The 25,948-nt window shown below is 35.7% G+C and overlaps 1 protein-coding gene across 6 annotated transcripts in view; it reads left to right on the forward strand.

Moving 5' to 3' along the window:
- The window catches only part of HECTD4 (HECT domain containing E3 ubiquitin protein ligase 4), a 78,720-nt gene that overhangs the window by 9,980 nt on the left and 42,792 nt on the right, over positions 1 to 25,948 (forward strand). For 4 of the 6 annotated variants that reach the window (XM_010582106.1, XM_010582108.1, XM_010582110.1 and 1 more), the window contains exons 2-21: positions 2,792 to 3,309; positions 5,837 to 5,926; positions 6,292 to 6,422; positions 8,699 to 8,807; positions 9,458 to 9,596; positions 10,585 to 10,755; positions 12,037 to 12,229; positions 13,576 to 13,737; positions 13,833 to 13,946; positions 15,343 to 15,483; positions 15,856 to 16,088; positions 16,504 to 16,649; positions 18,737 to 18,807; positions 19,488 to 19,593; positions 20,233 to 20,353; positions 21,262 to 21,390; positions 22,596 to 22,720; positions 23,798 to 23,951; positions 24,254 to 24,354; positions 25,326 to 25,524. In XM_010582106.1, coding sequence (XP_010580408.1) covers positions 2,792 to 3,309; positions 5,837 to 5,926; positions 6,292 to 6,422; positions 8,699 to 8,807; positions 9,458 to 9,596; positions 10,585 to 10,755; positions 12,037 to 12,229; positions 13,576 to 13,737; positions 13,833 to 13,946; positions 15,343 to 15,483; positions 15,856 to 16,088; positions 16,504 to 16,649; positions 18,737 to 18,807; positions 19,488 to 19,593; positions 20,233 to 20,353; positions 21,262 to 21,390; positions 22,596 to 22,720; positions 23,798 to 23,951; positions 24,254 to 24,354; positions 25,326 to 25,524 — 3,153 coding nt within the window. The remainder of the gene's footprint in view (positions 1 to 2,791; positions 3,310 to 5,836; positions 5,927 to 6,291; positions 6,423 to 8,698; positions 8,808 to 9,457; positions 9,597 to 10,584; positions 10,756 to 12,036; positions 12,230 to 13,575; positions 13,738 to 13,832; positions 13,947 to 15,342; positions 15,484 to 15,855; positions 16,089 to 16,503; positions 16,650 to 18,736; positions 18,808 to 19,487; positions 19,594 to 20,232; positions 20,354 to 21,261; positions 21,391 to 22,595; positions 22,721 to 23,797; positions 23,952 to 24,253; positions 24,355 to 25,325; positions 25,525 to 25,948) is intronic. The other 2 variants (XM_010582107.1, XM_010582109.1) reach the window with 1 other exon arrangement.

Below are 25,948 nucleotides of genomic sequence, written 5' to 3' on the forward strand. Positions count from 1 at the left end.
CCCCCCCGCCTTCCACACCAACCCCCCCCCCCCCCAGCCAGTGTGTTGGGAGAGAGAATCAGGAAAAGAAGTAAAACTCCCGGGTTGAGATAAGAACGATTTAATAGAACAGAAAAGAAGAAACTAGTAATGATAATGACAACACTAATAAAATGACAACAGTAGTAATAAAAGGATTGAAATGTACAAATGATGCGCAGGGCAATTGCTCACCACCCGCCGACCGACACCCAGCCAGTCTCTGAGCGGCAGATCCCTGCCCCCCCACTCCCCCCAGTTCCTAAACTAGATGGGACGTCCCATGGTGTGGAATACACTGTTGGCCAGTTTGGGTCAGGTGCCCTGGCTGGGCATGAGAAGCTGAAAAATCCTTGACTTTAGACTAAACACTACCGAGCAACAACTGAAAACATCAGTGTTATCAACATTCTTCACATACTGAACTCAAAACATAGCACTGTACCAGCTACTAGGAAGACAGTTAACTCTATCCCAGCTGAAACCAGGACACTGTGGGACCTGAGGAACAAGAGCATGTAACACAGTGCGACTAGTTTTCGTAAGTGTACCTTCAGTTGGACCCTAATGAGTGACAATTTGCAAGGTTAAATTGTATGCAAAACGTGGACATTCTGCAACAATTTGGTTACAGTTTTGTTGATGAGAAGCCACCAAACATAACATTGGTAACTTGAAGGAAACTGAAAAACCATTCATCAGTTGCAGTTGGAGCTCAGTCTTTGGTTGCATTTGCAATTTGGCTAAAGCAATTCTCATGTGTTTGTATATTTGAATATTTAAACCTTCTGCTTGTTATTACATACTGAGTACAGATTTGGTTCAAAGTCCACATGAGGCTATACAAAGTTTGTGAATTAACATAGTAGTATACTTATAATTTAGGTGGGTGCAACTTTTTGAAATGCTATCTGGCATGGATTGCAGGGTTCCACTATGTTTATGGGAAGGGGAGAAGACTAAGCTGCTCTCCCCATGGAAGTATAATCTAAAAGGGAAAGCCCACTAAGCATACCACAACTTGTCTTTTGTGGTGTCTTTGTTATTAGCATAGTCAAAGACCGTAGACCTATTTTCTTCAGCATTCATCTCTCCAGATTAAAACATTAATTCTCATTTTCTTCCATTTCTGCAGCTTATTATGGCTTAGTTGAGGATCCATCATGTATTTAGTTTAGTTCAAGAACGTCAAAAACAAACTGTTTTAGAACGTGATTGCATCTATAACAGGAAACAATTAAACTTATTTTTGAGACAATAGAACACAAATTAACATAAGGTAGTTACTTTAAATGTATAATATGTGGTTTAGCAATTAATATTCTTAATCTCTTTGAAGAAATTAATTAAAAGAGGTTCATTAGTTTTAAGAAGCTCAATAGTAACATCTATTCAAGTGTAATTATTATGTGAATTACTTTAAAGTGAACTTTTCATGACTTTAGTAAGTGTTCTACTGACAAGCTGTTTCATTGACTTTAGTTGGGGTGTTTGTAGAAATGGCAGATGTGATTTGTCCTGAAGCGTTTTATCAAGCTGTTCAAAATTCTACAATTAGACATAAACATCTATTTCATATTCTGTATGACTACTGCCTACAATTAAAACAAACAAACAAACAAACAACCCTGTATGAAATTACCCATTGCATCTCTTAATCTCTCCCATTCCCTTTTTTTGTTTGTTTGTTTGTTTAATTAAATGAGGGAAGGACAGCTTTACGGCATAAAGATGGGCCAAAGAGGGGTGTGTGTGGGTGGATGAGATGAGGCAGCGTGGCATGCAAGCAGAAGCCCTTTGCACACTGGATCCAAAGTATCAGAAAATATTTGGCTTGTTGCTTTCCTTGAGGTTGCCATAGCTTAAGTGACTTTGCTGATCTCAACTGTTGTTGTATGAAGTAGGGAGAAAAGTTGTCTGTAAATTACTTGAAATTCTGAGTTCTTTCAAGTACTGGGCTGGGTACTAACCCATAAATATATTTCTTTCCATCGTGGTTTACTTGGTTTTTGTTGTTCCAGCTTTGTCTCCAATTTTACTTAGAAGTGCCAAAAAGCCCTCTTTCTTCTGTCTGAAATGATGATGATGAGACTTTCAGGTTTTTAAACTGTGGCAGCAACTGGAAATATTTTGAGAAAGGTGTAGCTAAGTGCAATATGACAAAACTGAGGAGGGAAAAAGGGGAGGGAGAATGTATAATGAAACTCATGGTTCATTTTAGGTAGCTGGTTTGCTTGTTTGAAAAGCTCTAAAACTAGAACATATATATTATTACAAAATATTGTTGACCTATTGGTTTCCATAGAAGGGCTCTAAGCTCAGCCCCAGGGACCTTCTACCTTCTCAGTCCTTTTGAAGTTCTTTGCAAAATTACCTCGATTACAGAAAAAAAAATGCTCCAGGGGAGGTGATCTTTATTTTCAAAGATACTATCTCGTATGTGTTTTTCTTTACAATCTATATTACTGTTGTTTTAGCATCACGACTGAAAGTTTAAAAATCTCTGTCAGCAACCCCCAAGGCCAGGCTTCAGAGACAATGCTGACTCAACAATAACAGACTCCATACCACTTGCATGCTCTTTGCCTTCCAGAGTAACTTTATTCATGCCCAGAAATTAAAAAAAAATAAATTATCCCAAAATCTGTTGCAGAGGACACCTGATCTAGAAATCATACTACAGGCATATGTTCCTTTTTTTTTTTTCTTTTTTTGTTTTCCCCCTTAAGAAAAAGAAAACCTATATAAATACCATCTTTTTCCCTCCTTTCAGATACTAACATTTGAGACCAAGAATCCGACTGAGCTGGCTGAGCGCTTACGATCTGTGTGCGGAAACCAGAGCAATGCTTATGCTCGACTGCTGGAGTACCGACTAAATGCTTTGCGTGGACTCTGGAATGCCCAGCGCCAGCTAGCCTTGGAGGAGCAGCATGACCGGGAGAGCTCAGGGGATGAAGAAGCCCTGGCCTTGCTCAAGCGTCAAGGCTTATTACAGCAGCCTGAGCAGGCACCGTTTACTTCACGAATGGGGCTTCTATTGGTCTTTCCCCTCATTCAGTCTCAAAGTAGAACAGACCCTTCTCTCTGTAACATAACTGCTGAGGTGCTATTGAATTGCCTTCGAGACTGCCAGCCTTTGAGTTTGACTAAGGAACCAGCTGACTGTCTTAATGGAATAGAGTCTTTGCTGTGCTCCTGGCTGGAAGACACTTCTGCTTCAGGCCAACAGATTCCATATAAGCAAAAAGAAAATGCTGCTGCTGCCCTAGTTGCCTTGGCTTGTGCAAGGTGAGGAAGCTGTACTGAAATGACATGTTGTGGTTGATATTGGTAGTAAGTGTTTATATTTAAACATAAGAATCAAAAATAATGTGACCACACTGTTGATACTAATTTTTGGTTTACACTTGTCTTTTTCATTCTAATATTTAAATATTGGTTTGGAAAGGGTGAACTGATAAACTAAGCGTATGTAAAAACAGAAGGATCTAGGTTAGAAATGCCTCTTGTGCATAATGCTGCTTCTACTGCAGTGATCTGTTCTAGGAATGGTTCCAAATGTTTTTATCATGGAGGAAAGTTGTCTCAGTTTTCCCTTTGTACTGCCCCTTTAGTCCTGTAGCTTATGCACCTTCATTTGGCTGTAGAAGGTATTACTGCCAAGTTTCAGAGCAATTCATTTTAGATTTCAGTGTTGCCTGTGAAACATCTGGAAACATTTTTTTCATTTCGTTGCCAGTGAAGAGTTCAACCAGTGTAGGTTGAACTATACTGTGCCCTGCATGGGTTTAGCACAGCATCAGGTGATTGAGGACAAAGTGGCCATAATTGCTTTTAATAAAAACTTACTCTTTTTAGGGGATGAGGCTTGGGGAGAGGAGTATACAAAACTTAGCTTCTGTGCCATATGAACGTGGGTCTAAAATCACTAGTAGCCTTTTGAAAATCTTGGCTTTAATGTTTCTCAGATTGCAGCCTTGTCTGTCAAGTTTAACTCTGATTTAAGATGTTGAAATTCTCAGGAGATGTCATGATTTGCGTTAGAAAAAGGTTTATTCAAATGAAAAACACTTAATTTCTAGTGTACTTGTTTTAATGAAGTCAATGAGAAATCTACTGTATGTGGCAAACTCTTCTGCACTGACAACTGTCTTATCTAAAAGGCAGTGTACTTGAACATAGCTCAGATAAATTGGATTTGATAAACACAATCTCATTTTTTTTTTCTAGATGTCTTACTTTCAGGAAGTATGGGATGTTCTTTTGCAGCTGAATTTGTAAAAGAGCTAAATTTCAAATGCAGCTTTTGAAATGAAGGTTGATCATATATTTTCTTTGCAAATCTGTCTTGCATTGCTTACAGAGTTGTAGTATCCTGATGTACTTTGTTCACCTATGAAAGCCTTGCATTTTTGCTTTTAAATGTGGGAGTCGTGTTGGGTACCATTATGAAGAAAAAGCCTTCAAAATGAGACAGTTATTGAGATTCCTAGTTGCAATCTTGGGTGCTTCATATTACTAAGAATAAAACAACAGGGTAAATACTGCTTTAAATAATTAAATGAGGTGCTTTGAAGCATCCAGTGTTGATTTTCTCCAAGCTGAGGTTTATCAGTGAAAGCATATGGCTGAAAATGACAGTGGGGAAAACAGGGTTTGCGGCATGGAGGGGGAAAGTTAAGGAGCTAAGACTGACCATGTGTGACAAAGCAAAAGACTATATTCAGTGGAGTGCATGGAAGGCATCTCTTCAATTGATCAGTCATGCTTCTGAAGAAATTGATTCATAACTGTGACTACTATCACACCTAAGACACAGTCAAGATTCTTGTATTTAGCTGGGCTATTGTGCCTGAAAATAAAGCCACCATGTCTTTCAGAAAATTACTTCCTCCTAATACCCTGACCTTTAGAACAGAAACTGTAAAATATATGTTTTCAAGACCTCTATATCTCTTTATTTCTACAAAAAACCCCAGGCGTTTTCCACTAGATTAATATACAGATTTCATAGGTTCTCCAAAAAAGTACTCAACTTATGAATGAACAAGAATTATAATTAGAGCTACAAACTCCATATGTTTGTAAATATCACAATAAAATTTAAAGGCAACACACTTTTAGGCAAGATTAGAAACAACTTCTGCTGTGGTTTAATTTTGTTTTCAGAAGTATCTAGTCCTTTTATATGTTTAAATGCATCACTTCAGAAGGGGAAAAGCTTCCAAATCTGTGTTTGGAAGTAAAAGTAATCAGAATCTTGATAATAAATTAATTAGTCAGGTCTTTTCTATTTTAGTCAAGAAATCCATCTCTAGCTATGTCTGCAGCAGCTCTTACTAATACTTTGGCTCAGCCCCAGGAAGACCCGCAGATTGTATTTGAAGTTCTAAATATGATTAATCAGCTACAAGAAATATTGAAAGTAGCTGTCTGTAATAGATGCAAGATTGAGGTATTTTATCATGTGCCTAGATTGCCTTTACTATACATGTTGTTTATGACAGCCCATGGTTGCTGATCTCCCTACCTGCATGGTGCTTCATCCTCTTCCAAAAAGATAGCGTGATTTAGACTGGCAGTTTGCCAGCATTCTTCCTTTATGCTACCCTCTCTTCCTCTTTTCACTTCCTCCACAAAAGACTGAAAATCATCCTGAAAAGAAATGCAAATTAGAAAAGAAGCTTGATGACATATCTTGGATATTCTCTCTTTATGGTACTGGGTATTATATTCTACATAGATGCTGTTGTCTGTCTGTATTCAGTTTTGTTTCAGTAGACATCTTTAATTCATGTTTTTCTTATCCTTTTAGAGGGTCGCTGAAAACCTTTGTTCATACAGTGCATCTATTACAGAAACAGACTGATCTAGGATCCTTGCCTGTGGCTGATGTATTATACAGGTTTGTAGTGCCTTTTCTAATTGTAGCACTTTTACATCAGGTCTGAAAATGTGTAAGTGCATTTATAGATAAATGTCTTTAAATGTGATGAAAAGGCTTTAGAGTTATTGAAAGCTCTAGGAAAGATCGAAATTTAGTCAATTGCAGAAGGAAGACATTAGAAAGTCAAACCTAAAAGGATCTACTAATTGTTTTTTGGGTGTTAAGTTTTTATTTTTTTAATTAAATATTGATGATTCCTTTAACTGGCTTATGAACTCTGACAGAGAATAATCAGTTAAAATATATCTTCATCTTAACTTTTGATTTAGCTAGTTTTTGCTATCACTGTTCTCTACGCATCTTATTTTATTTTCCGCTTAAAGGTTGTTGCTTTTGGAGGGAGGACCTGGATCACCCTCTTGTTTGCTTGGAGGAAAGCATATAGTGTCTTGGGGCTTTGAAGACATGTTACCTGCACCTGATGCCAACAGTAGTTCCAGCAGTGAAAATAAAGGTGAATTATTTCATGACTGTCAACATGAGCAGGGGAGGACAAGATGCTTTTAGTGGTTATAATTGTTTAAAAATTAATATAAAGCGTTAGAGTTGGAAGGGATTTCTCCCTTCTGTTGGAATTAATGTAAAAGCAAGTATAGTACATATCTAATAACTGAAAGCTGAAGGGTTTAGAAGGGCCATCTGCAGAGAGAACTGGGCATCACAGGAGTGTCTTGAAGCCTGATATGTAATGAGAGGGGGAGGGCAGCAACTGTCTGGGCACTTTGTTGTCTTAGCTTGTAAGTTCAAAACTGAAGTTTTGAAAACATGGACCTTATTTACACAAGTACTAAATTGTTTACATCGTTTGGGTTGTCATACCTATTCTCTTAAGTTAATCTAACTAGATATGTAAATGATTTGTTTGCTTTTTTTATTGGGGATCAGATAGAAAAAATTATCCTGTTTTATATTAAAATTAAGAGGCTAAATCTTAAGTCTGGTGTGTTAATGATAGTATGGCATATCATTTTTTTAAAGTACAAGATAATGGTGTTCAGAAAAGCATTACTTTTTGGTTGCTGAAGATCAGGTGCTATTTTAAATTGTCTAGTAGTCAGGCTGTAGGAAACCATCAAAAGCAGTAGATACAGTGACCCTCCCTGACTTCAGTGGGAATTTTGCAGAGAGGTCAAACTGAGTTTGGATATTATCCACTTTAGTTAGTCTTTCAGTAAGCGTAATTTTTTTTTTTTCCCTGTGCAGTATCACTGTATTCAGTAGCTATCACTGGCAGAGCATGTTTATATTTAGAAGTACAAGTTCATTGCCTTTTTTTCCCCTTTTCCTAGTCTACTTTTGTTTCTGTTTTGTATGGGGGTTTTTTTATGCTTTGTCTTGTATTTCTTTCCCTGAATTAATTCTCAGTTTTTACTGCTTTGTTTGCTTACTATTTTTGCACTAAATGAGAGAGTTCATATTGCTTTAGAAATATTAGTTGAAGCTTTGATGACATGTCATTAAGTTTAGAGCAAGCCATAGGAATTTACAAGTCTTGAGTTTTCATTTTAGGCTATATGCAAATTTAATGTAGACATGTATATTTTGGAAAGGTTTTCTTGCTGTGAGAGTGACTAGATGTGGGTTTTGGGTTGGTTTTTTTTTTTTTCCTTTCCCTAGCTGACTGTTCAGATTCTGTGAACTTAAATAGGTTGACTGGACTGGTTTATTGACATCCCTGTTACAAGGCTTTGCCTTGTGCGTCCCATCTTGATTGTTAATAATTACTACTTTGTGAGTGACACAGCTGTATTTGAAATACATTTTGTCTTCATTTATGGTGTTCAGAGGTGAAAGGGTCTGTTTACTAGCTTTAAGAGAAGCACAGAGTTGTACCAGAAAATAGATCAAGGCTCAATATTAGATTATTTCTTCCCTACAAACAGTATGTTAAATCAGTGGTCATGAGCAAAAAGGCTTGCATAGTCATAAGGCTTGCTTGTATTTTATCTTGCTGCCAGTTCTGAGTTCTGAACAGCATTACCTGTTGCAAAAACAGAAGAGAATGGTCTTCTGCTCCTTTGCGTCATTCTGAAGGCATTTAATAGCAAATACTCAAGTTGTTTTTAATTTAAGTAAAGGAATTTTCCACTTGAAATAAGTTTGGTTGAATAGTTCTGTGTTCCTAAGCATGGTTGGGTATGCTAGTCTAGTTCCTACTGTATTTATAGTTTTGAATAGTGTGTGGAAAAAGCAAGTTCAAACTTACTGTTTTGTTGTTTTTTTTTAAAGCAGCTTGGGCCATAATACCCAAAGACAGGTCTTTAACACTGAAATGAGAACACAACACAGGAAAAAGAAATTATTCAGAAATGCATGATGTACATTTGAATCATGAAAAAACAGTGCTAATGTCATTTATTATCTCAAAAGAGAAGCTGAGTGACTAGCACCTAATTCTTGTTATTTGGCAACAGCAGGAGATTTAAATAGCCTTAGTATTTGTGTGAGTGAGTTAGGCGTAGTCTAGGCACCTCTGTAAGGCTTGAAAGAAATGTAAAGAAACTACTGTAAAAAGAATGGACTTTGACTATGTTACAGTAGCTCTTAGAACACTGAATAATAAATTCAACATTAAAAAAATGGTTCTGACCCATTGGTAATGACCTGTCATGAGCATCTGTTGGTTTTCAGTTGCTGTGGTAGCATTACACAGGAGTGTAATGACCATGGAGAATTTCCAGTTTTGTATGTTACAGAGGAGGTCTGCTCTATTCTTTCTTCCTGATTCAGATGCAGACTTAGGGCGCTGTCTTGCAGCAGATGGGCTCTATCTTTATACAACTAATTCAGTGGGCAGAGGAATAAGCAAATTAGGATCTGGATTGCATGGTACTTTGCGGTAAGTGACAGTTGAATATTTGCTATTCTGCAGATCTGTTTAAAAAAAAAAAGTTATTGTTTTGGTAAGCTCTCTCATGTTAAGTGTGACAAGACTAGAGCATATTATGCATTTTCATTAAATGCTATTTTAATGTTTTGGTTTTGACATCTGAAACTTTTCTTGAGTACTTTTTCTCTAGAACTGTAGAATAATTTAGGTTGAAGGGGACCTCTGGAGGCCATTTAGTCCAACCTCCTGCAAAGAGGTATACTAGAAGAATAGCTAGTATTTTAGATTTTATTTTATTTTTTTAATGTGTAATAAGTTGGTTTATTATTTGCTGAGAGGGATATACTATAGACTAGTCTTGTGACCTTTATATTTATAGTTGTATGATTGCTGAATTTGTAAGTATTTGTATTCTAAGTATGTCATTCATTATATAAATTAGTGCAGATGTGACTCACTGTGCCTTCTTGCTGCTTTATTGCTTGAAGTCATGAGGCTTCTTTATGCTTTTAAGTCTTTTACAGTCGGAATTGTTGCCTTATGCCAACTTGAATTTAAGTTCAGTCAAAGTTCAAGAATGTGGTTGCGAGTTGTTCTTCGAAAAACAAGAAAATAGCATGGGGTTTTAAAGAGTTTTAATATACTGCTTTTTTTGCCAGAGGTTTTGTGTACTGCCGTAACGAGGAGCTGGAGACTGGGTGGGTTGCTTTTGGCAACAGCAAACTTCTTCATCGGCCCGTCTCCTTTGATAATAAGCCTCACTCCCTTTTCCAGGTTGTGGATCAGCATACCCTTCAGGTAAAAGGAACAGTTCATTGCAGTTATAGTAGAGTAAGAAAATGTTCTTAATTAATCGCAATAATTTCTAGCTTTAATAAGTTTTGTCCTTGAAGTTTCTTCTTTTTACTTTGTGAAACTGCCTTTTTATAAACCCCCATTGAAAGCATTGCATGATAGAACTTGTAAGTTATGTTATAGGTGTTACTTTGTTTCTGTGTTAATGTGTGTATATGTATGCATGTATATGTATGTGTGTGTATGTACACATATATATGTGTATACAGACTTACACTGTACTTACAGTACATGTGTGATGTACTCACTGTACATGTAATTATGATAGTATTGTAAGAGCTAGAATATAGTATGGTCACATTATAAAACAATCAAACAATAGCAAAATGGACTTTGACTTAAACTGAAAACATAATCTTCCTGAACAGCTCATTATTCTTCTACTGCAACAAAATTCAGGTATTGTTTCTGATCTAATTGTGTTTTGTAGGTAAACAACTGTCATCCTTTGTAAAAATAGGTAGTTGGTTTACTCTGGGTTTTTTCCTGCCATGTGTTTAAGGATGGATGCACATTTATGTCCAGTGTGTTTCCTGAAACTAAGAATGTTTGGATTCCCCTTTTCTTCCAAAGTTTCAAGTAATGTTTCAGAGAAGTTGCAGAAAGTAGATAACTCTTTAGCATGTATATTTTCCTTATGGTACTGTGGGTATGCTCGCAGTCATTAGAGAGGAGATGATCCTTTTATTTTTAGATATGTTAAATGTTTAGATATATAAGCTGTTCTATATGCAGCGAGTCCATATGGCAAACTTTATAGAATAGCTCTTTGTAACAAATAAATGTAATAGTAGTATTATATCCAATAATAAGCCTCTTATGGACTAACTGCACTTGATCTTAATTCATTTATTTATTTTTAAGTACACTGTTAATAATCATAACAACAGACTTCAAAATGAGAACTGTTAAGATTCTCTCCTTCTCGTAGGTATGTCAAATAATCCCAATGCCAGTAAATCACTTCCCAGTTGGCAGTACTATGACTACCGTGCATCTTTCTTCAGATGGCACATATTTCTACTGGATTTGGTCTCCTGCAAGCCTCAATGAAAAAACACCAAAAGGCCACTCTGTCTTTATGGATATTTTTGAACTTATAGTAAGCAAATTATGTGTTTTCTATGACTCTGGAGTTGGTAGCATGACTACTGCTTAATTAAATATTAGCATTTTCAGTTCAGCATATTAGGTTTGAATATTGATATGTGTAATCTGAATAGCTGTTTGTAATGTGTTTATGAAATAAATTTTAACAGAACAGAAGGTGTATTGTTCAGCTCTATGTTGAGAGGACGTATGACTGTCATACTCCAGCAGTATGAGTTGTCTTGTAAAATGTATTTTATTATAATTAGCAATTAAGTTTTATGCTGGGACAGTAATTCAATGTATTAGGATTTAAAGCATTGTTTACTGTGGATCCGCTTCATTGTGTTAAAAGCCAATCAGGTCCCACAAGTTACAAATACAATTGTTTTGTCTACACTCCATTTTATAGCCTAAAATGGTTTTTATGTTGTATGACAGTCATTGGTTTTAGTATAAAAAGAAATGCATTTCAAAATATTAGGTCTAGAGAAATGTATCAGTAGTCTGAACTCCCTTTACTCTCAATGGCTTATATATGTGTATGTATATATACATATATATGCTTGCATTTCTATATGTGCATGTATTTTAATTTGACAATGAAGCACCTCAGTCTAAAAATTTATTCAGTTATATAGCAGAGTTTACAGCAATTCATAGACCTCTAGTATTGATAATTGAAATTGTATGAGGATTTAGTTTTGATGGGATACTTTGGATGCAATGTCTGTATATCTGCTTAGCAGTTGCTGTACAACAGCTGTACTTAGTGGGATGGTGGAGCTAGAAGTGGTAGGCTATAGTAGTACAACTTATGGAAAATGCCTAATGCTGTAAATCAGATCTTACTTTCATTAAGAGATGCATTCTTTAATGACACATCCCCTGAAGATTACAATCTAAGAAAATCATTGCTTACACTTTCTGGCTGGCAAATGATTTAAAGGCGTCTTTTTACAAAACTTGCCAGTGAAACATCATTAAGAATACAGGGAGGTTAAATATTTTTAAGTAGAGTTCCATGAATAAACTTAAGATTATGACAAGCAGTCTGTCCTTGAGGACAGACAAAATAGAAGATACTATATTGAACCACAGAGTTGCAAACAAAACAAATACTCATCTGTCTAGCTTTTATAACACTTCTTTTGTTAGAAATTCTGCCAGCAGGGTTTAAGTTTGTATCCCTACTTGATATATTATATTGTTCAATTCTACTGTTCAGTTAGGGTAATCTGTCTCCTATGGATTTCAATATCTAAAAGTATTTCTTTTTCCTCCATTTTAATAGGTTGAAAATGGTGTATGTATAGCAAATCCTCTACAGGAACGAATTATATTAATGAGAAAAGAAGGTGAATCTGCAAAGAGTATAAATGAGATGCTTCTGAGTAGGCTGTCTAGGTATAGAGCCTCCCCGTCAGCAACATTGGCTGCTCTCACTGGCTCTACAATCTCCAATACATTGAAAGAGGACCAAGCAGGTCAGAAGAGGTTTTACTGACTCTCAGTAATTTCTCGTGCTTTTAGTTCCAGTAATTATTAACCTCTTAGGACATGTAACAAAAAAACCCAACCAACCAACCAAACAAACAAAAAAAGTGCATTTTTTTTTTCCAAAATAATTGAGAAAAAAAAAAAAGTAGTATTTGCTTAATGCTTGAATTACGAGTTTCTTTGCTAAATTAAGCATTGATTGTGAGAAAACTTTAAGAAGGAAAAACAGGAAGAATACTTGCAGCACCCTTTTTTCCCCATGTATTCAATTATAGGACTGGTTTATGCCACATTTGATCAAACTGATAATCGCATTTCTCTGCTGGCAGTTCAACTGAGCTTCTAATTGTTATGTAAAAATGGACTGCAGTTTAGGAAATGAAACTGTTGTTTCACAAGTAAGTTGAATATTATAAATTGGAGGTAATTTTGCTTTTTTGAGGTAATTTGCACAATGTTTGCGTATTCTTTTATGGGCTTGCTGAAACTACCCAAGTTAATTAGGGAATCTTTAATGAACAGCATTGGTGGCTTTCAGGATGATCTGGAGCTTTGTAAGATTTGTCTTAAGATTTTGTTTGGTTTATCCTGAATTACTTCTCTTCTTCCTTCATATGTACGTGAGTTTTTCTTCTTCAATTTTAAACAATTACAGGCATTTCCATAAAAATAAATTATACAGGAAATAGATATGCTTACAGGGAAATGGGCAAAGAATAGCTTGAAGAGCTATTTTGAAGGCTGTGTTTTGCCAGTTAACAACTAGAGTGCTACAGAAGAAGTGGTTATTCTTGGATAATTCTTTAGTCAATGCTCAGAAAAGTGTTGATCAGCTGTGACAGGAGCTAGATCATTATGACTGTATACATTTCATGTGGAGCAGGAGAACTTAAAATAGTAAATGCGTAGTGAATCTCAAATGATCTCTTCATGTTAAAAGATTATTTGGCTCTGAGATACTGCTTTCAATATGTTTGTCACCATGTAATTCTTAAAGCAGTTTTGTTTATACTTAAATTTTAGGCTCCTAATTTTCCTGGTTTGGAAACTAGAGATTGCCATTTTTTTTTTTAATTGTTCTCTTTAGTTAAATAACCTGTGAAACTGTTTGTATCTTTCTGGGGATTAAAGCCGATTGTGTGGGAATATGAGGCCACCCCTATATACAACTTCTTAAAGCAACTTTGAAATGCTGCAAAATGTAGCTTAAATGAATTTCCGTATTGATTTATTTGAAGCCCTAAATCTGCCTTGTTTGCTGCCTTTTATTGCAAGTTTTTAATGTTCTGAAGAAATATACGTTTGTGTTATATTTTTCTGTTTAATATTTCAGCTGCAAACACTAGCTGTGGGCTGCCACTGAAAATGTTAAGGAAGACTCCAATATACACATGTGGAACGTACTTGGTGATGTTGGTCCCACCTCCAGGTGGATCAGGCAGTTCTGCAACACGCTCGCTCTTTGGAGGAACAAGTGCTTTGTCATCTTTAAAAAGTAAGTCAGATACATTTGTGGCAGATTTTAAGACCTTGGTTTTCTGAAATACAATAAACTTCTCAGAAATTTATCGGAGACTTTTTTCTGTGTAGTTCTTGCTTCAAGCTTGGTGTTCAATATTTCGGATGGGCAGTTCACAAGCCGAGCAGATCTCATTGATGCTGCAGGAAGTTCACTTGGACGTGGTGCTCTAGTTCCAGGACTTGGTAAGAAGTAGATCTCTTTTCTGGGAATATTTCAGAACTAGACATATTCAACACTTAGATTCTAAATAATCTATCTGGATTTTAATTTGCAGTAAGCAATTCTGCAGTTGGTAGAGTTTCATGTCTATGGTGAAAATTTGTAAATTTAACATTTTTGAAAGTTCAGAATTCCCTGAAGGAATTTCTGGTATTTTGCTTTTGCAGTTTTAGCTGCACACAAGCTCAAGAAAAGTGTTTTCTGTAGCAGAAAAGAGTCTTGAAAGAAGTCTGATATTTATACCCTGCTTATGCTGTAAGGTGCTACAAAGTTCTGAGTATCTTATATCTGTATTTGAAAATAAATAAATGCCTCTTAGCTGGAAAGACTTTGTAGGTATTTCTGATTTCCCTATCACTTTATGACTGAAACTTCATGAGTGTTTTCTTCAGGACTCTTTTTTTTTTTTTTTTTTTTTTCCCCCCCTTTCTTTTTAACCCTGCTTGGTATAATAAAATAATCTTTTGAACAGTGTCCATGCTACTTAAACACTGCATATCATTGCTAGCGTTTTAATAAGCAGTGGTTTTATGTTGCCTAAAAACAAATGTCTTAAAAATGTTTGTGATAAATAGCTTTAAATGATATTCTCAATACTAGGATGCATGGATAAGTATAATTGTATGTTAACCTGTTGGCTACTGTTACTGGAGATTAAATTCAGTCATTTGAAACATGTAGACAAATAGGTAATTTTTTAATTTTTAAAGTACGGTAAATGCCTCTGTCATAGAACAAATGCACCTATAATCCACTCATCCCTTTCCTTTTACTGTTTGGGACCTGCTTGTGTTTGTAGGCTTTGAGCTTTTGAGGAGATGACTCTCTAAGCTTAATTTTTTTTTTAACAGTTGCACCATGCAAACTGTCAGTTTTATTAAAGCTACTATGTTTTTACCACAAGGCCTTTAAAATGAGTTCTAAGATGCTTAATTGTCAATAGCTGTAGCAAAATAACTTTGAAACTTTTTCCCCTCTACTTTTCCTAGAAGTTCCTAGTATCTGATGCCAGACTTGAGTATTTTTAGTTTATGCACTGTGGCAATGTGTGGTAAGTTTGTGGAGGAATGATACCGATTATGTACTTGAAAATACTCCAGTGCTCATTATTTATCTGGAACGCATGCTGTTATACATGTACTTGAAACATCAAAAGGGATGTGCGTTTGCTTCATTCCTTTGTTAAGAAATCTCCTTTTAATGTTTTTCATTCCAATGCGTTGTTACTAAATTGCTGTCACATGACAGAGAACTTTTAAAGCAAATAATTTGGATTTATATCTGCTATAAAAATACTTTAGTCTGGTTTTCGAACAAACGTTCTAAAATTTGGTGTGCAAAATATTTTCCTTTTCTTAGGTGCCTGTTATGATACTATGAATAACATGATATGGACATGCTCTAATGATTATATTGATCAGTGGTGTAATCCCGGGAACCAGGCATTCCATTGTGTCTGTCAGAGACTGGGAGTGAGTCATGTCATTACAGAGCCCAAAGGTGAGGTAAACCTACAAGTCAGCATTTTATACAAAGTGGAAATGAAATGTACGATTATCATAGAGTAAATATACAGAAACTACATCCTGAAATTTTCTATTAAACGTTGAGTTCATTCTTGAAAAGTTGTTCATAAATATTGGTCATGGTTTATCTTTGCTTTAAGAGAGGAAAAAGCGAGACGTGGAAGTTTCCAGATTCTTGCTACCTTTAGCACATTAAAAAAGTGATGTGGGTAATTCTTTTGTTTATCACGAGGGCAGGTGTCCTGAAGTTAGAGATGATGATGATGATATTTTGCATTCTAGAAGCAAATGCTAATGCTATGGTCTGTGTTTGTAGACAGCATTTGAACTGCTTTTCTTCTTCTAGGGGATGCAACAACCACAAATGAGGTTATTAACCAGTTACTGCACCATGTTGGTGCCATGTGTATCCACCAACTCAACCTGCTTGCAGCCAGCAACAATCTTCCCATAACAAATTTTTTGGGCAAGCAGCATCCAATTGAAGCACATCATCTCAGCAGTATTTGTGACATTATGGAAAAAGCTATGGTGAATGGAGATACATGTATAATACGCTGCATCCTTGTTGTCTTTCAGGTACAAGGGCATTTTAAATGTACTACGCAATAAACACACACACAGAAAAAAGTTGCTTTAGCATACAGGCAACCACTTGATTTTATTAGTTGGGTTTTTTTTCCCCTCCATTGCATTCAATTTAATGGAGATTGACTTAGCAGTGGCTTTGCAGTATCTTACACACCCATTCAAGAGTCCTAATTTAAATGTAAGTGTAATTGCTACCTTTATAGATTAAAATAAAATCCAGAGAGGTTACTTTCTTATTTCTTTCTTTTTTTGTTTTTCCTTTTTTTTTTTTTGATCCAAAGTCAGTTTCTGACTCTGAGATTTCTAGTGACCTAGACAACTAGTTTGAGAAACTGACTGCAGAAAAAGAGTTAATGTGAACAGTGTTTAAGTTTTTAATATTGTTGTGTTTAATTTTCCTTAGGTGGTTTTTAAATTTTTCTTCAGCCCACAAACCGAAAGAAACAGAGATATTGTTAGAAGGTCTGGCCTATTACTTTGGCAGTTACTGATGGCACCAAGGGATCAAATTTGCTCTGAAATTCAGAAGGAGGTTTGTCTAGCTATTAGGTAAATATCCGCTTCGTCACATTAAACTTAACTTAGATTTTAGATTATTTGAAAATGTTGTAACAGCTGAACATTCGAATTGTCTTCAGCGGTTTAATTTTAAATTAATATGATAAAATTTAGGTTGACATAGTATGATAAAATTATTATGATTTATATCTGTGGAAGAAAGGAAATACAATGTGTTTGTCATGATGACAGTGAAATAACTAATTACTTTCCATATTTTTCATTTGTTGCTTTTTATTGGCTTTGTTTAGGTTTTGTTAATGTTTATTATAATACAGCTGCTATTCAAGCAAAGTCTTCTGCATTTCAGTGATGGCTAGAATGTCTTCCACATTTAGCTTATATAGTTTATTGGAGTTCTGGAATGGGCAAAGCTAATGTTATAAGCTGTTATACCTGTGTTTCAAGAGACAGTACTGAAATCCTCCTAAATGAAAAGAATATAATGGAAAGCAGTATGAATAATACTTGAGGAATGCTGTAAGACTGAAAGCCCAGGGAAAAACACGAGCACAGTAGTAAGACTGTCTTGAGAAAGTCAGGTTTATGTTTAGAAAACAGGAATCTATTTCGGTAGAAGGGTGGGCATTATGTCTCTGGGCTGGTATACCAGGTCATCAAACATTTAAACAGGATGGTTGCTTTAGCTCCACATCACATTAGCTACTGCATCTCTTGAATCTGATGCTGTGTAATTTCCTTCCTCCGGCTTGTCAAAATAGCAGAATGACTAAGTACAGGGAAGCGAGCAAAAAGTGTGATTGCGTATCACGAAAAGGAGATAATGTAAATCTCAAGGACAAGGAATGCTGTCTCAAACGTCCTAAGTACAAATATAATCTGCTTTCAAGTGGGAAGTGCTCCAAAGGTTGAGAACAAAATCTTCTGAAGATCAACGTGCATTTTTTTTGTGTGAATCACGACATTCCAAATTTCAGTGGTTTTATGCAACTCTGAGTGAAGAAGAATAGTGTATCTTAGTATGATTAGCTAGCATTTTCAGGATCTTGCTTTTTGACAGGGGAAAGTGTATCCTGTCAACTGTATGGACAGCTGCTGCATTTTTCCCTTGTTTAACCCTATAGCCTCCAATGACTTGTAAAAAAATCAGAGGTGGGGATTAGGCAATATCTCCTTCTTTCTGTTTTCTCATTAGGGGATTCTGATACCAATGGAAACCTCAAACTTAGCTTACAATGTATAACTTTTCCTGATGTTTGTATCAAGTTGGTCAGCATGAGCCAGAGGGAGGGAAGCTGCAGTAATCTCTGCTTCAGTGTGAAGCTGAAAAACGTATCAGTTTTCTTTTCTATGCGAGTGTTACTGAAAAAGAAAAGGGAAAAAGAAAAGAAGTCTGCATAATAGTTTCAACGCTTCAGACAGTCACAAAGTACTCCTTTGAAGTTATTGTGATCTTTCTATCTTGATGTGGTAATTCATGTAGAAAGGATGAAGTTCATCACAAGTTAGAGGGGAAAAATATCTCCACAAGGAGTGTTTATGCATAGCTGTGTTGTTTCCAAAATGCTAGTTCTAGAATCTCCTGGGTAGCTAAAACTAAGACTTCTACAAGGAGCCAGTCTTTAATAAGTATAAAACTGTAACAGTAGTGACTTCTTGGTTAGTCTCTTGCATTTTCCATTGTTCTTATCACAGGTAAGTCACAGCTCTTACCCTATCACCAGAGTTGAGTCATTTTCTAAGCCATTATCCATTTTTTTCTGACATCTGTCTGTTTCTTGAAAAAATGATTGTGCCATCATATATACAAGTGACTAATATGGAGTTTCTCAGAGGGAAGCAAATAGCTCTTGGAGAAGCTTTGGGACCTAAACAATAAAAAAATAGTTGGTTACAAGAGATTTCTGGAGAAATCAGCTATGTATTTTATGACTAATATAAATGTTAAAATATAGAGGATGCCTTTCTAAGTTGGAAGAAGCTATTGCATAGTATCTGACGTAACATTTAGAGCGACTAAGCTGAGATTCTGTGATGCCATTTTTCACGTGTCCATTGAAATTATTTTGTTCACTTTTAAATATGTTAAGTAATACATGGTTTTATTTTTTCTTTAGCTCTGGTTTAAATATCCTGTATCCTGGAGAAGCAGAAATCAATAATTTATTGAAATTGGTCTTAACTGAAGGTGAGAATGTCTTATTGACATGTGAGAGTGTGGGGTTTTTTCTAATTGAATACAAAAAGTGAAAATACTTCTCAACCTCTGGAGGGAGAATAGTTCAGAATATTGAGCACTAGTCTGTTTTAAACCCATCCTATTCTAGGAAATTATGGAATGCTTCAAATTCTGAAACTGCCTTCTGAATGGCTACATGGTCAAGTTATGTAAGGTGTAGAAAAGGAAAATTTTTCTCAATCAGGCAGCTGTTTGAAATTGAAAAGCATTAAAGTTCTGTTTTGTCACTATTAGTAATGTTTCTTGTCCAGGTTGTATTTTAGAACACCTAGTTAGCAGTTAATGTTACCCATGGCAATTACACAGTAACCAGAGGTAACTTTAGTCCTTAGTGAAAGAGTCATAATCTACTTGCATTCACCATGAAATGGGAGTCTGGACTTAGAAGCAGCTGATGCACAGTAATTCGTTACTTTGTAGGAACGTGTTTGTGCGTCAAAGTCTTTGGAGTTTAAAACAATGCTATGTGGAGAGGAAGTTTCAACAGCCTATAATATTTGCAGGGAATTGGGTTACATTGTAAATATACTGATTTCTGAGAAGTAGCATATATTAAGCAAGATATCTGAAGAAATAAAAATTAATTCTATAAAATGCTGTTTTGCAAAAGTTTTTGCATTCCATTTTAGGAGAGAGAAATAGTGGTCTCTCTCAACTTCGCGACGTTATCCTGACTAATTTAGCTGAACAGCTTCAGAACAACAGATTTGGAAGTGAAGATGATGATCATTATAGGTAAAATGCAACAATATGCTCCCCCTCCTCCCCTTTTATAATGTATGTTTCTGTTATTTGCTTTAGGTAAACTTGCATAAAATTCTGCTGAAATTGCTTGTTACCTTACTGGCAGTGTGAGCTGAAATACTGTCTTTGTGTCCATAGTGGGTAGAATTTCGCTAGGACAAGGGAGAGAGGTTTGACATTTTAGGGGAAACTTTGGAGACTTCTGTATGCTGACTTAGTTTTGGATTCCCTGCTTACTTACCATGTATATGGTAAATGTGGACGATAATTCATAAGTACGATGTTATGACATTGCTCTCCATATCACTATGTTAGGTGACTTTTCAGCAGTAAAACTGTCAATCTCAAGTACCTGTTCAAGTTGGGAGGAGTCTTTTTTTTAGGAGTCATTAGAAGTCATAGATTTATATCAGCACAGAGCAGGAAATCACTGGTAATGTGTTGCATTGATTGTTGTTCAGTGTTTCAGGCTTGATTTTCTTTGTGTCTGAATCTCTGAAGTTGAACAGATACTTGGTTTGGTTTCACATAATTTATGATAAAGCTTGCAGAGATTTTTGAGATGAGCTACACAAAATACACCATAATTAGGCTATTAACATTTTACATCTTTCTTGCATTTTTTTGAAGACTAAATGATGAGCTGTTGCACTACATTCTCAAGATTGTTGTCCGAGAATCTTGTGTCTTAATCACCAAGTGCCAAACTGTATCTAAAGATGATTTTCAAAGGCTTCTTTCAACTGTGCCTGTAAGTAAAATGTATTTTGATAAAAGTATGTTTGCCTTTGGCTCTTTTCCTCCTTAAATCCATCATCTTCACTGAAAGTGTAGAGGTGAAACTTTTATAGTTGTATGTCTTAACAAATACAGGAAAAGAATGTCTTGTTTATGCTGTGCAGGGAAGGAAGAAACAATTTCTTACAGCAAAGTAAATTGTACAGTAATCCCAAACCAGGTGTATATGTGGATATATTTTCCAATTGCTCTGATAGCTGTTTCAATTTAAAGGAATTTTGTTTATCTCAATCTTCAAAGCATTACAACTTCAACAAAATAAACTCTACAGTTGTGTATAATGATTCATGCAAGCAGAAAGGATTATCATTTACAGACAAAAATGAGTGAAAGTTGACATTATTTAATGGTAAAAGTATGCACAGATGTTTTTAGCAGGATCAGCTCCCTGATCTAGTTGATGGCAAAGGCAGGTGAGCTTGCATGCAAACACTGGGAAGTCACGGCCTGCGCTGCAGGAGGATCAGAAAGGAGTAGTAGCATGGAACCATCACCTTCAGGAATGTGAATTAAATTTAGCTCTATGGTGGCGTTATCTTTTAAGAATTAATTAATGTTACAGTAGTTGAATATTACTATAATGTTACATACTTGAATAAAATGGTACTGCTCCTTTATAAGTTTTGCAAGTTATTTCACAAAATTCAGTGTTTTGCAACCAGCTCTTTCACTTAAATATGTATTAACAAGCTTGCATTAAATCAGCAAAAAAAATTTCTGTTCAAGGGAAATTATTTTTTGCTTTTGCTTGTTCTCTCCCTCAACTTTTTTCATCTTTTATATTTCAAAGTACAAGGATTGCCTGAATCAAGGTTGATTAAAGAGTTTAGATAATGTAAAGTGTACTTATTTATGTTAAAGGCTGCATCTTCGTGTTTGCGGTATCTGATGGCTGTACAGAACCACCTCCTCAGTAACACTATTTTGATTAAACCTGATGAAAATGATGACAGTGACAGCTCCTTGCAGGGAGAGACATTGAAGGTACAGGTAAACACCAAGTTTTATTCTAGTATGGTTCTCTACAGTCAGTGTTCCTGTGACACCTCTTGTTTCTGCAATGCATTCTACTTACGCTGTTTTGTTGGTTCTTTTCGTCTTGATATAGTTAAGTTATTGTAGACATTTTTTTCTTGTTCTCCAGCTAAAGTCTGCAGTTGTTTTGCGTTCAGTATTCCAGCTTGGGCTCTATGTTATCAGTGAGAGCAGACACTTCCCTTCCTAAATATACATGTAATGAGGCTTAAAATGTATTTTAATTAGTATGTGCTAGTAAGAAAATTCATGTGCCAGGAATCCTTTCTGGACACGCTATCCCCCCACACACACTTTCTCTTCTCCAAATGACTTAAGTAGTCCTTGAAAATATATTTTTCAGATTTAAATAGGAAAGGATTTTCTTGTTTGCCTTACCTGGCTTCTGCTTTGTTGCAGTTTTATCTAATAAAGCTTATGTAGAACCACCTACATCTGTTGTCTGAAATAGAGTGAGTAATGTTTGTGGCAAGGAAACTGTTAGAGGACAAGTTTTGTGGACAGTGGTTGTTTTGTTGGTATGAGGTTTATTAAAATGGTGTCATTTCATATTACTGCTGGAATAGTCTTGAATGAACTCGTAGAAGCCAGATTTGTCCTAGCATGCAGGCTGTCTCGTCACAGTAGTTTTTGTAACAGTAACAGTTCTTCTATAATGGTATTGACTTCTGAATTTCTGGTGTTGTTTAAGCTGGTTTTGTCTGCTACTCTTTAAGACTTTGTGTGCTTGTAAACTGCTGCAGTTGAAAGTTATTTGTTCACGCTCATTGAGTAAATGCTAAATATTGTAGTACTTTTCTTGTCTCACTATTCACCCATGTTTTCATTGTTCAGTTTCTCTCTCTACAGTGATCCTCATACCTGCTATTCTGTCACCAATGCTGTACCTTGGCTGGCTAACAGCTCGCTCTCCTGTGCTGGACTTGGGGATTCCTTCCCTCTAGAAACTGGATGTGCATCCTGTAAAATATGCACCTAGTTTCTCCCAGCACTTTGGGGCTTAGCATTAATCAAATTTAAGTCTTGGATGAATCTACTGCTGCAGGCCTGCCAGGTCACATTATCATTATTTTAATTTGGAAATCCATCGTTTTGTTCTGTTGTCCTTTTTTTTGTATTCTCTAAGAATTTAAGTATCCTGTAACTCTTTTTGTACCTAGGAGCTGAAGACCAGCATTTTGTCTCTTGCTACACAGATTTTGACAGGATGTGATGAAGTCTTAGAAATGCTGCAACAAGTCACTACAGCACTAATAAACAGTGACATTTCTGATAGAGAGCAAAGGTAAGACAAAAATGAGTATGCTAACTTGAAAACAGTAAGCTGTTGCTTTTTGTGGCTTATTGTACGAGCACAGCGTTACTTATTCTTTATAATTTCATACTTGAGCTTTGAATGTATAGGAGCTATTTCTTACTATAGCATTTGCTTAGCGCTTATCTCTTGAAGAATTTATAATCAGACTCTCCATGTCAGTACTACTAGCTTGATAATCTATAGAAACTTCAAATTGGTAAGGTTTTAGTGAGTTACGATGGTATTTATAAGCAGGGTAACTGGAAACAAACTGTAGTCAGTCAGCTGGGAATATTCCTGTAAGCTAGGGCAATTTTTTTATTTTTAAATTCCTGACTATTACATCTCTAGTAGCTGGACTAGATATTTTATCCATGACAAATCTTGGATGTTGTTATGATATCCTGCATGTTTCATCAGATAGCATCACCTTGCCCTTCCCTGTCTCCCCTCCACTTAAAAATATATGTCAGGAATGGGATGTAAACAAAAGCTGTGAACCTTTTATCTGATTAAACAAACACCTCCCTCTCCCAGTTGTGTTTCAGGTTTCAGTTTCTATGCTTTTCTGCACCTGCAAGATTAGGTTTTTTTATTGACAATGCACAATTGCTCTAAGATATTTTCAGATGGGTTTCATGCTCAAATATATTTTTGTAGATACAGACTGTTTTAAAGTACTTTGAGCTACATGTGCTAGGAGCCTAATATACATACTGAACAAATACATTTGTCTTTGATGTGGACTTTCATCCCATGCCCATGGGAGCTTGTAGTTTTCTAAGTAATTATTAAACTCTTGATTTACCGTCTTCTGGTCTGTCATTGTTTAGTAAAAATTGACAGCAAAGACTAGGATGCTAACACTTTGAAGAAATTGTAATGTTTGCAAGATACTAAAATTTTGTTGTGTTTTTTTTTTTTTAAATATAATGCAAGTGTTCTCTGCTGAATTTTGAATTGCTGACTTATGCAGTCTGTTACAAGATTAAACAGATGACTAAAAATAGTAGTGATACTCTATGAAAATAGTTGTTACTATGTAAACCTTGACTTTCCCTACAGATTAAAAGGCCTGGAGCAAATTACGAAGGCTACTATGCTTGGTCATCTGCTTCCTGTCCTACTGACATCTCTGATGCATCCAAATTTGCAAACTCTAACTATGGCTGATGCCTTGATGCCTCAGCTGGTGCAGCTGGTTCTTTACACAAGTCAGGTAGGGTCTTTGTGTCAGCAGTTGTCTGCAAAGGGAAAGACATGTGGCATGCGTGTTCTAAAATGCTGTAGGTCTTGGTCAACTTTCTGCAGTGAGTGATTGACAGATCATCGTTTAAGAATTGCTCAACAGCTACAAAAGCTGATAATGCTGAATATTAAATTTGACTTGGTACAACAGCTCCTAAGTAGTGATTTATTGTCAATAACAACATACAGTGTGATTGTTAATATATTTCAATAATGAGATCTTAAAACGATTACTGTTTGCACATTTCTAACACTGTATATTTTGTGCCACAGACTGCACTGCTGCTTAAAACTCAGTCTCCAGTTTTCTCAGAACTGAACAGTTCCCCCAGTGGTGCATCAGAACAGAAAGGGAAACTGTTACCTGATGAGAGGTGATTTTCTTTACATTTTGCTGTTTTCATGGGATAAAATATCTTAGCTGTAACGTTCATTTGACCATTGCTATGGGATAAATCTTAAAGCAGCAATTTTTTAAATTTTTTTTTTAAGGCAAAGCTGTAATGGTTTGTAAGGCTGTCTTAGAGATATATAAGCCTTTACAAAAGGCAATTAGTTCTAAAATTTTTTTGCATATAGAATTAAATAATTAATTTCTTCAGTTTTTTTGCACAGGGTATGGTTTGTTTTATTTTTTCCCTCACTTCAAGCATTAGGAATTAATTCTAAGTGTTCCTTTTACAATAAATTAGGCTAAGGAAGACCATCATGAGAAAATGTAAATTGCTCTAGCAGCATGAGCTACATTGGAAAGATATTAATGGTTTCATTTACATAGAGCAAAACAACCATTTTAAGTTCTGCATTTAAATCCAGTGTCTCAGCTCAAAGTTACACAGCTTCTGCTTAGAAATAGTGATAATGTGTAATATACTGTGTGGAAACTCAGAAGAATTTATTTTCAATCCTCCTCCAGATTATAAGCTTCAGTGATATATTAGACACGTTGTTTTATGACAGTATAATCTGTTTTGGGTGCGGTTGCAGGAGGGAAGGTTTCTTTATGCTACCAATCATGTGTTAGAATCCATATATAGTATAATTTACTTTTTTTATGGTGCTACTGTAGCTTGTTTACCATAATTTGGAAATTGGAAAGCATAGGAAGAAGTTCAGACTTTACAGGTTAGAGATTGGCATAGTTATTTCTAATGTACAGAGTTTATGCTATATAAGTTCTGCATATTCCCTCGATACAGTTATGCCTAAAGTGAGGAGTCAATACTTTGTGTCGCTAAATATCAATACTGAGAGGTGATTTTAAGTACTTTGTAGTTTGATGTCTGAATACATAGTAGAAATCTGTGTGTTGAATTTTAAGACTAATTTTTCACTCTAATTTCAGAATGCTGGAAGAGAAAGAAGAACCAGGTTTTCTTACGGGTTTGAAGATCCCTGCTCCCTGGGCTGCAGGGAAGACTGTAGAAACAGTTCACCCTGTCAGGGATAACTATAAATTTAAAGAAACTGTACATATTCCAGGAGCTCGCTGTTTATATCTTAGATTTGACAACAGATGTTCTTCACAATATGATTACGATAAGGTAAGCAAGGGCCAATTCAGAAATACTTTCTTTTCTATATATTTCCAGCAGCAGCACTTCCCATTTTCATCTTTTCTGCCCCTTGTCTTTCATGGCACCTTATTTTGAGTGATCAGGATAATGTGGGAGGTTTTTATTGATAGGACCTTGTTTGTGTACACTGTAATGTCACAGTCTACTTAATTCAAGGATGTAAAGTACAGGGATGCAGAGAAGTTATTTCTTGTGTGGCACAAGTGTGAATAACTTCAAAAGAATTCTTGAATTTCATCTTACAATTAGACTTAGCTAAATGATAGAAAATGTACAAAGAGTTGTTGACATGAAGAGGCAGGAAGATGAAGATAAATGGTTTGTGTTTAATTACTATTATTCTTGAAGAAACAACCCAAAAAGAATATATGCTTAATTCTTCTTGTGTATT

The sequence above is a fragment of the Haliaeetus leucocephalus genome, unplaced genomic scaffold (genome assembly GCF_000737465.1).
Source record: "Haliaeetus leucocephalus isolate CR32 unplaced genomic scaffold, Haliaeetus_leucocephalus-4.0 Scaffold840, whole genome shotgun sequence".
NCBI classification, from domain to species: Eukaryota; Metazoa; Chordata; class Aves; order Accipitriformes; family Accipitridae; genus Haliaeetus; species Haliaeetus leucocephalus.